Raw genomic sequence first — 10,916 nt, 5'->3', positions numbered from 1 at the left:
AGCAATCGAGGGGCAAACTGAAGGCGTGTCCGGCTCAGTCAGATTTATAATGCTTGGACCATCACAGGGACTCTAGGGAAAGGCAAGATAAAGATTTTTTTTCTAACCGGTGTGCTTCACCTTGGGTGCTATCGCACTCCCTTGGGAACCTCAACCAGTTGTACCACAGAAGGCATGTTCGATTGGACATGCAAGAGTATTGACATTCCCAAGCATACACTGATGAAAACAAAGCACGCCTCCTGCATTTACGCCGATGAGACGACGTCAGTCTTGGCACTGGTTTTTACTACATGTTAGCTCCTCTACTGATGCCCTAATAGTGTGTGAACTCCTTGCGTTTGTGACAACACTAGAAACACAGAAAAAGAAAGCCCCCCATGAGAGGATAACGAGAACAGAGATATACCAGCAAGGATTCCTCAAGACTGTCAAGTTCCCTAGTTGGCACAATAGGGCTGCAAGAAGACATGGCAGGACTGAGCCAGAGTGACCTGGAGTGCATGAAGATCCTTCTTCCTAGATTATATGCAGAAACATTAGTAAGTGCCTGTTTTTTCTATGTGCTGAATCCGATCTGCTAGGGTTTGCCTTTGGGAATGAAATTGTCCCTCTATCTGGCTATGTTGATCGTTGTGCACACAGAAACTGCCAGCTGCAATGGCCCGCGTCGTCGAAGGTTGCTGAAAATTCGAGCTTTGTCTGGATGATGAGTAGAGCCTGGCTCGGTGGAAGGTGGAGGTGTTCCCCGACGGCGGTCACTTGTACCTCTGTCGGGGATAGAAGCACTTTGCCTGTACCCTAGACCTCCAAGATGGGTTCTCTCTTGTATTATGGTATGACGGCCGACCACAGATTAATGTCAAGGTCTTCGACCTTACCACCTGCCGCAAGCAGTACCTGCATGACTTCGAGGCTGGCAGTAGTCAGCTCTTCCTGCCCATCATGGAGCCGAGGAGTTTTGCAGTGATCTTGGATGAGTACCACCTCAAAGTGAAGTATCTGGTGAGCACTCACAAGAGACGCAGAATGTACCAATGATGTCGCAAGTTACCATTGTCCTCTTTGTCATCAGTCTTTTTTGTGTGAGGCGAAGAACATGCCAGTGGACTTCAAGTGAGCGCACGACTACAAGCAGCGGTGCATGGTCGAGCTACAAATGGCTGGGCAGTCCTAGTTCATGGGCTTGGAGAGGACCTTCACAAACAGTCTTACGAGTGTCATTCAAGTACGGGTGGGGCATCTTTGTAGTCCACTCCCCGAATATAGACGCATGTAGGGTCAGGTTACGAAGGAAGAACAAGCTCTGTTCTTAATCTTCCTTAGTAATATCCCTTCTGTGTAGATATAAATATGATCTTAGCCATGACTACTAGGTGTAATTGCACTAATCAATGTATGCTTTGACTTGTAAATAAGAATGACTTAGGAATTATTCCTCTAATATTCTACTTAACCATGCTAATGCCATAGAAAGGAGTAATTTGAGTGATTTATCATTGATCAATGCTTATCATATACATATTTTATCCCATGACTTACTCCTATAGTGAGTAAAATTTTGGTTATGATTTAATTCTCCATCAATAGTATAAGTTATCAATACATGTCCATGCCAGACCTTCCATGTGGTAAAAATATAAATAACGATACCTAGAATACTCTCGGGTGAAGTGTTATAATGGTATAATTATCTGTGCGCTTGTAGATCCTTTTCTCCTTTTCATATATATATATATATATATATATATATATATATATATATATATATATATATATATATATATATATATATAGTCACATGAAATAATGAAGAACTACTTAGTATACGAGCAATAAGAGTAGTAGTCGAGGGGTGGGCATGTTTTCCTATTTTGATGATGAGAAAGTCCAGCGCGTTAAATACACAGAGCTGTGGACTTTCTTGTTATCAGAGCTGGAAAACGCATCAACCCCTCGCCTACTACATTGGCGATTCGAGTAGTAATGGCGACGAGCAATGTGAATGACACATGTGCCAAGTAGAAAACTGACATGTGGAACAACAAGGAACCGACATGTGATCAAGTAAGAACCTAAAACATGCAAGAACCAAAGATAGCCGCGTTGTGCAATAAGGTGACACGTACCCGAACCATCTCCAATGTAATCGGCTATAGCATGTACACGTGGAAAGTATCACCAACGGAAGCACCCACCAGCGTGGCAGCCCCCCTGCCACGCATGCCAAAACAGTTCTATCACCTTATGTTTTCGTCACAGATCAAGCCACTTCTATGATGATTTGCAAAAATCATCATAATAGTTCAAGTATGACGTGACTTTTATGACGAACCGGTTTTCATCATAAATTCGTCATAAAACTAAAATTATGATGAATTTGGATCCTTCCGTGACGAAAATGGATCGTCATAGAAGTGAATATTCTTAGTAGTGATTGGATTTTGACGAACATTTTTTTGGGGGATTGCCTCCCTTCCCTAGAGTAGAGAATGGGGAGCACACCGGAAGTAACCAGAACAAGACACATAACGTGCCTCTATGCTCGTGCCCTATGCTTTGTTGATCATACGAGCTCTAAATCTGTGGCAACCCTAGGTGGAGGCAAAACATGAGTTCGGCATAAGGTCATGTAAGCAAATTTGACCACCCTATGTATGCAAATTCTCTTCTAGTTGATGAGCCCAACTAGTTTTGTGCTCTTGGGTGCAGCAGGTAGTCTAGTCGAGTTTGGTTAATCCAATGCTCAGAAGGTCTTTAATATTTTACATTGAGTGACCCTCAAAGGTCTTTGTCATTGTACATCGAGCATAGTAACATATCGAGTAATCTTATTCGACTAACACTACCTACCGAGTACATCGAGCACTTTCAACTAGGGTCTACACTATCCTCCCTACGGATCTACCATAAGGATTAGTGAGTTCATGGTACACATCGACAATAATAATGGTTTCCATTAACATCATCTTTTGAGCAATAAACCTTTTGCATCACGAGCAATGACTTTTATGCTCATCGAGCTACAAACAGGATGAGCGAGTGGCATTCGAGTGCTCACCATAAAACAACCGGCTCTAGAATCCTAGCTCAGGGTATGCCATAAACTCTTGGTTGGATCTCAAACAACATACTTGGTCCAAGTCGATTAGTTGCCTTTTGTGTTCCCTTGACGGCATGCTCAAACATCCAAGTGGGAGCCCACCTGCATACTGCAGCATCCGAACATGTGCGACATAGTTTTAGGACCGTTTGACAACAATCATGAATACTCCCCTTTTTGTAAGTTTGACCAAGTCGGTATAAGTGGTCCCATCATCTGGGCCTATGGTGCGAACCTAACCGTTTACGTAGGGGCAGAAGGAGAACTGTCGAGTCCCACTCCATTAAGTGCCCAATATAAAAACAAGAGTGGGAGCGAGACCTTATCGTTTCCACTCCACCGTCTCCGTATTAAACCCCAACTCCTCCATCGGTTCTCGCACTCTTGCTCGTTTGCCGCCTCATTCACTAAGGCGAGCACATCTTCAATTCTCGCCTCCACCAAAGTAGATGGGGAAGGGGAAGTGCACCGCACTCAAGGCGGAGGGCTCACTATCGACGAGGCTGGAGGATCTCGATGTGACAGGTTTCTAGGAACCGTTGAATGTGAAGGTCGATCTCTGTGATCTAGTGAAGAAGGGCTAGCTAGGACTATGGGAGCTTGTCAGATGGAGGTCCGGCGCGAGGGAGAGGTTCCCTATCTCCGAACATTGGCGAGGTTGTTGTCTTCGTATCCTTCTTTGAGTAGGGATTCTTCATGCCAAATAGTGTCCTACGAGGCCTAGGTCCATCATCTAAACCAAATAGTGTCCTACATATTTCAGTCTTCATTTCTCTCTATGAGAATTACCTAGGTATTGAGCCCCTTTTCACGTTTTTGGAAGGAGTTAATGGGGGGATGACTCCAAAGCTACCATGGGACTCCTTTACTACTAGGGGCTTGAACTTGTAGCTCCAGCACAAGAGTACCTACTTCAACAGCCCCTTTATATCTTCCAATGTGGGATGGCACAAGCATTGGTTCTACATCTCGAGGGAGATTAACGAGCTGAAGTCCTAGGCATGAAGGTGAAAGTCTGATCGGAGCTTAATTCGTCGCCGGGTGCAGCTGATCAAGGATCATGTGCACCCGATGTATCAGTAAAAGGGCTAGCAGGATCTGACTAGGGTGTCGAATTAGGAGCCGGAGAACATGAAGTGAACGCGTGAAAAGCTCAACCAAGGGTGAGGAGTCAAATATCTTATTGATCACATACTACTACTTTTAATAAAGCCCGCTAGAACTCGAATGCTTTTAAAGAGTACAATACACCAAAGTTTTAAGATTTTTTTTATTTTTAAATATAATTATTGGTATAAATATAGATACATTCCTAGTACATATAGTGGGTGTTTGTAGAATGGAGTAGTCTGTCATTATCTCATTCTTTAGTTTTTTTGTCTGATTTGGGAAATAGAATGAATTAAAATTGATCCATTATGATCTTGTTCCTCGTAAGCTAATAATTAGTACACCCTCCATCTTAAAAATATTTAACGTTTTAGGTTTGCACACAAAAATTTAAAAAGATTAAAAAGGTGTGGCACACATAAAATAAAACGGAGAGAGATAGAGAAAAATAGAGATACATATGTATTGAAAAAGGTATATTAGGAAAATTTTGCAACGTCAATTATTTTTTGACAAACGGACTAGTATAAGATGTACCCTATCCGTCTTAAAATAAGTGTCACCGTACGATGCGTGCTGGTCAAATTTTTCTAAGTTTGATTAGGTTTATAGACAATAGGAGCAACATTTATATCTCAAAATAAGTTTATTATAAAATTATATTCAACTATTCGTCATACTAATTATGCACCATATATATATTTTTCTTATATATATTTGGACAAAGTTAAAAACATTGACTTCTTGGTAAGTTAAACTAACACTTATTTGGAGAGAGTGCGATTATTTTACTAAATTTTAGAAATAATCAGTCTGTTCGTTTTGTCGTAAATGATCGTAGATTATTTACTGCTAGCTTTGGTGTGAAAGAAAACAATCGTATACGTGACACATCAGCCGACTCGTTTGTGTGAGATGGACAGTGTTGTCAAATCCATCTCGCAATCAGCACAAACCGTCTGACAAAAGTACCAAACTGCCCCTCTCCCTCCCACAGAGTCACAGTCCAGTCGGTCTAGTCCACGGTCCACCCTCCCCTCGACCAAACCCTGGAATCACGCCGCCGCCCCACTCGACACCCCCTCCTTGGGGACCGCTCGCCTCGCCACTGGAGCCGGCGGCGACCTCGAGCGACAGGGATCGACAGCGAGCGCGCTAGCCCGGCCAGCAACCTGATCTGCGGCGAGGCTCCACCGGGTGGGAGGCGGCGAGATCGACGACGGGCTCGGTTCGATTCGGCTGAACGCTGAGCACCGGCTTAGCTGAGGCGGGCATCGGCGGCGGAGAGGCTAGCGCGCGGCGGAACGCTGAGGTAGGCTTCCGGCGTCTCACCATTTCTTGGTCAAAGTCCATGTGCTTTGCTGTTCATGTTCCCAACGACCCGCCGGCCCCTTCCCAGGGCTGATTTGTTCTGGTCTGCGCTCTCCTGCGAGCAATTGGATCGAAATGTTGGTGTGGAATACCGCCTGGACAGTGTAAAAGTGTCCATTTTTAGCATAATCTGATTGCGTTCGATAGCTCGGTTCGGATACTTGCGCGTTCTACTGCTTGTTGACCACTTGACCATGGTTAGCGCCCAAGTTGCTCTCGCGAATCCGCTGTTCTGTGCAGTGGTGGACCCAAAAATTCTTAGGGCCACTTTCAAGTCACGATAACTACCCCATAGAGGTGAAACGATCAGAAACAATTGATAAAGGACTAAATCACGAAACAATCAGCATCGATCACCAAAAAGCTAAATCACTTTCAGTTTCGTTTTTTTAAGACCAAAACGATTTGATTAAACTGCAGCTGAGGCGCCGAGCTGAGCATCTAATCCCCAATTTCTTCATCTCTCTCTACATAAAACAACGTTCCTAGCCTAATATAACACCTGCTACATCCGTCCAAGATGAGGCCTTCACTTCATTTTTCAATCCTGTTGAATTGATACTAGTACACTACAAGTCTATAAATGGTTGGGATTTGAAAATTGGCGTAGAAAAATACCTCAAATGAGGCCAAATCGTTGGAGGGGAGCAGCGGCCTGCGTGATGGCCTGTGACTACGTGAGCTTTGAGCATGGATGCGTGGCGCAAGGAAGCCACTGGCCAGGGCAGCACGTCACCTTTGCTCCCGCTTGAAGGCCTGCACTCTGCCTGACTGCCTCTATGCGCCGGATGGCCTCTGCGACCATGGTCCCTGTTCCTGTTCGCCTGGACGCCTGCAGCCTGCTCCTCCTTGGCTTGGCCAGCGGGCAGCGGGCAGCGGCCCCTGGCCGCCTGGCAGCCGAGCGGGGCCGGGGCGGCCACCGCTGGGGTGCTGGGGCTGGGCAGCGGTGGGCGGGCTGCGTCCGGCCGAGGGACGATGGCGGAGTCACTGAAAGCAGAGGGAAGGGGCGAGCCGGTGAGGGGCGGAGGCGTGGAGCATAGAGCGGAGGGGGCGACGGGCGGAAGCGCGTAGCACCAGTGGCGTGCGGCGCGACTCCAGATGAGCGAGGCGGCGCGACTCCGACGCGACGCGAATGAGCGCTACCCCTGCCGTATTCCCTCACTTCAGTTGGACCCCTCCATTGTTGGGCTGGTATCTGATGGGCCAAGAAATTGAAGAACTGCTCCCTGATTACTTGGGCCCTAGTTGCCCTACTGCTGGGTCCGCCAATAGTTCTGTCCTACGTTGCTTGTGTGTTTGGCCCCTCTAGCTGTTCTCAGTGACAAACTTAATCCAGTAGCTGAATCGATATATTTGATTCAAGGATTTATGCTTGACATTTCTGATGCATTCAGACATTCAGTCTCCTAGCCATGTATCTTAAGTATGGTGATTTTTTGGATAAATTGGTGATCTTGTGATTTGTAAATTCAGTGCTAAACCTGATATATTCTTTGGAATTTGCAGGTTATCTTGTATTCTTGTCAATAAAACTCTCTTGTCCCTCAGGGCACTGAGCAATCCTTGTGATTTATGACTAACTCTGGGTGGTGAAAGGATTCAGAAAGTAGAAAACAACAGGATGGCTGTTTGGTGTTCCTGTACTGCTCTTCTCCCTGTACTCTTCTGTTTTATGATCTGTCAGCTTTCCTATGGCACAGTAACTGATATCCAATGTCTGAAGAAGCTGAAGGCATCAGTTGATCTGGACAATAAGTTAGAATGGACATTCAATAACAACACAGAGGGATCCATATGTGAATTTAATGGTGTGGAGTGCTGGCATCCTAATGAGAACAGGGTTCTTTCGCTTCATCTTGGTAGCTTTGGTCTTAAGGGCCAATTCCCTGATGGGCTTGAGAATTGTAGCAGCCTGACTTCGCTGGATCTCTCAAGCAACAGCCTTTCTGGCCCGATCCCAGCTGACATCTCGAAGCGACTTCCATTCATTACAAACCTTGATCTGTCATATAATAGCTTCTCAGGAGAGATACCAGAAGCACTAGCTAATTGTTCTTATCTCAACGACATCAGTTTACAACATAACAAATTGACTGGAACAATCCCAGGTCAGCTTGCTGCACTCAGTCGCCTAGCCCAGTTTAATGTTGCTGACAATCAATTGTCAGGGCAGATTCCTTCATCTTTGAGCAAATTTCCAGCCTCCAATTTTGCAAATCAAGACCTTTGTGGTAGGCCTCTAAGCAATGACTGCACTGCCACTTCAAGCAGACGAACAGGGGTAATTGTTGGTTCTGCTGTCGGTGGTGCAGTTATAACTTTAATAATAGTTGCTGTTATTTTATTCATTGTCTTGCGAAAAATGCCTGCAAAGAAGTTAAAAGATGTAGAAGAAAATAAGTGGGCAAAGACTATTAAGGGATCAAAAGGAGTAAAGGTATGTTTTCACTCCATAATTTTGATATATATCAGTTTATATTTTGTATAAATGTGTAGTCAATAGCCTTGCCATTATTCTTAGCAATCAACTTTGCTTTCTTGTTCTCCAGTGTCTTGTAACCTCATATGGAAAGTTTGGGAACACAAGATCTTACCATACTTATAGGAGGGTTAAATTTGTATATTGGGTCGTGGGACATCTTTACCACCGAGTCAGGATGTCTACTTTCTTATGCAGTCATGTCATACCGTGCCCTGCACTCCACACATGCTATCAGCCATTAATTTGGTTAACACTTGACACCTTTTCTCTAATTGATAACTATGGCCTTGTTTAAATCCGGGGTGTAAAGTTTTGGGGTGTCACATGGGGGTGTCGCATGGGGTGTTCGGATACTAATAAAAAATTAAATTACAGAATCCATCAATAATCCGCGAGGCGAATTTATTAAGCCTAATTAATCCGTCATTAGCACATGTGTTACCGTAGCGCCCCATTGTCAAATCATGTACTAATTAGGCTTAAAAGATTCGTCTCGCAAATTAGTTGCAAACTGTGCAATTAGTTATTTTTTTAGTCTACATTTAATACTCCATGCATGTGTCCAAACATTCGATGGGATATGTAGTAAACTTTAGGGGGAGGAACTAAACAAGGCCTATGTTATGTTGTATGTAGCTAATTAGTTCAATATACCTGTGCTATCAAATAAGAAGCTATGTTGTCTTTGACTAGGAGTAGATATGTCTGACAAACATTCGGTATATTATTGTACATGCTACAGTCTTCGGGCATGTTTGGTTCACAGAGCAGCCTTGCCTTGCCTAGCTTGCACAAACTCCCAAAAATTTGCCAGCCCCAGTGAGCTGATCTAGCTCGCTCATGGTACCAAAAATCTACCCTCACTTCAGATCTCACTAGGCAAGGAGAAGCAAGCCTCGCTGCTAGAACCAAATGTGCCCTCCATCCCTCAGCTTTGCTTAGATGAGTGGTTTGGTTTGCTGAAATTTTCACATTTATTTTGTCATTTAGGTATCAATGTTTGAGAAATCAGTTTCAAAGATGAAGTTGAATGATCTTATGAAAGCAACAGATGATTTTACAAAGGACAATATTATTGGAACTGGTCGATCAGGAACTATGTACAGAGCAACACTTCCAGATGGTTCATTCCTTGCTATCAAGAGGTTGCAGGACACTCAACATTCGGAGGACCAATTTACTTCTGAGATGTCAACACTGGGAAGTGTACGGCAACGTAACTTAGTGCCACTTTTGGGATACTGCATTGCCAAGAATGAGAGGCTCTTGGTGTATAAGTACATGCCAAAGGGTTCACTTTATGATAATTTACACCAACAAAACAGTGACAAAAAGGCATTGGAATGGTCATTGAGGCTAAAAATTGCCATTGGGAGTGCTAGAGGATTGGCGTGGCTTCATCACAGTTGCAACCCTCGCATTCTTCATAGGAACATTAGTTCCAAGTGCATATTGCTTGATGATGACTATGAGCCTAAGATCTCCGATTTTGGTCTGGCAAGGCTTATGAATCCCATTGACACCCACCTGAGCACATTTGTGAACGGTGAATTTGGTGACTTAGGGTATGTAGCTCCGGAGTATACACGCACTCTTGTGGCCACTCCAAAAGGGGATGTCTATAGCTTTGGGGTTGTCTTACTTGAACTTGTTACTCGTGAAGAGCCCACACATGTGTCAAATGCGCCAGAGAACTTCAAAGGGAGTTTGGTGGATTGGATAACTTACCTGTCAAACAACTCTATTCTTCAGGATGCAGTTGACAAGTCTTTGATTGGAAAGGGCAACGATGCTGAGCTGCTTCAATGCATGAAGGTTGCCTGCATTTGTGTGCTTTCTTCTCCAAAGGAAAGGCCTACAATGTTCGAGGTTTACCAGCTTCTGAGAGCTGTTGGGGAGAAATATCATTTCAGTGCAGCTGATGATGAATTGATGATGCAACCTCAAAATGCCAATCCTGAAGATGAGCTTATTGTAGCAAACTAGTTGAACCTATGTGATGAGTAGTGCTTGTACCAAATATTATAGGAGTTGCTTTAACTTGGAATAATCAGGTCGTTTTTAATCATTTCTATATCTTCTCTACTTCTGGCACTACATGTCAGGCAAGCACTAGGATTTGTCATTCGATTGTAAGGTCTATCAAAATGTGCTGTTTACATTTGTACATTCTTGCCTTGTTGTGTATCCTCAGGATTATTTTCTCCTGCTGTTTTAAGATGAATCAGCAATGTGAAACATGCAAATTTTAGTTGTGGTAGCAATGCGAAACAATGATGTCCCATCATTCATCTGCAGTTTCGGTGGTGCTTTCGTTTAGCATTTTGGTATCATTTTCATACTTATTTCTAATTTCAAATGTTAGACCAGTGTCGACTGGTTTTCAGAGGTGGGAGTTTTATTTTCTAGTTTGGTAGAGCCTGGAACATGCTGGTAGGTACCTGGTACTTATATGTACATATTTACATTACATCCTGTGCCTTATGTATATAATTGCCCCATATTTCTTTTTTGAGATGCTACTTTCCAATAGCCAGATGACACTGCAGTAGATTCTGATTTCAGTTCTGTGTTCCACTCAGAGAGGTAGAGAACCGTGCTACCTAAAGTTTATAGAACATGTGTCCATCCCTAAAAGAATATTTATCCCTGCAGATGGAGATATGTATCCTTTTGATTAAAGTATACTTATTCCCCGAAAGCCCACCACCTCTGTTTCCTGTTTACAACTTCAAATACAAAACCCCATAAGTTTTTATTTTTTATTTTGCAAACAGTTACCTTTTGAAAAATATGAATTATGATGACAACCCGTGGAACCTAATGTATTTGTCATCAACAAAGTAGCAG

General features: G+C 43.7%; 1 protein-coding gene across 1 annotated transcript; it reads left to right on the top strand.

Annotated features, from left to right (window-relative positions):
- Window positions 1-5,199: 5,199 nt before the first annotated feature.
- LOC136481731 (probably inactive leucine-rich repeat receptor-like protein kinase At5g48380) lies at window positions 5,200-10,134 on the top strand. The gene is made up of 3 exons (XM_066479043.1): window positions 5,200-5,525; window positions 7,091-8,021; window positions 9,057-10,134. The coding sequence occupies exons 2-3, from the start codon at window positions 7,206-7,208 to the stop codon at window positions 10,050-10,052; spliced, it is 1,812 nt and encodes a 603-aa protein (XP_066335140.1). The 5' UTR covers window positions 5,200-5,525; window positions 7,091-7,205; the 3' UTR covers window positions 10,053-10,134.
- Window positions 10,135-10,916: the final 782 nt, after the last annotated feature.

Source organism: Miscanthus floridulus, chromosome 9 (assembly GCF_019320115.1).
Source record: "Miscanthus floridulus cultivar M001 chromosome 9, ASM1932011v1, whole genome shotgun sequence".
Lineage (NCBI taxonomy): Eukaryota > Viridiplantae > Streptophyta > Magnoliopsida > Poales > Poaceae > Miscanthus > Miscanthus floridulus.
This window is presented reverse-complemented; position numbering and strand designations above follow the sequence as displayed.

Excerpts from the sequence above, each read along its gene's own strand:
- LOC136481731 (XM_066479043.1), top strand. The coding sequence starts at position 7,206 with ATGGCTGTTTGGTGTTCCTGTACTGCTCTTCTCCCTGTACTCTTCTGT. Across the intron at positions 8,022-9,056 it reads AGGGATCAAAAGGAGTAAAG|GTATCAATGTTTGAGAAATC; the intron begins GTATGTTTTCAC and ends TTTGTCATTTAG.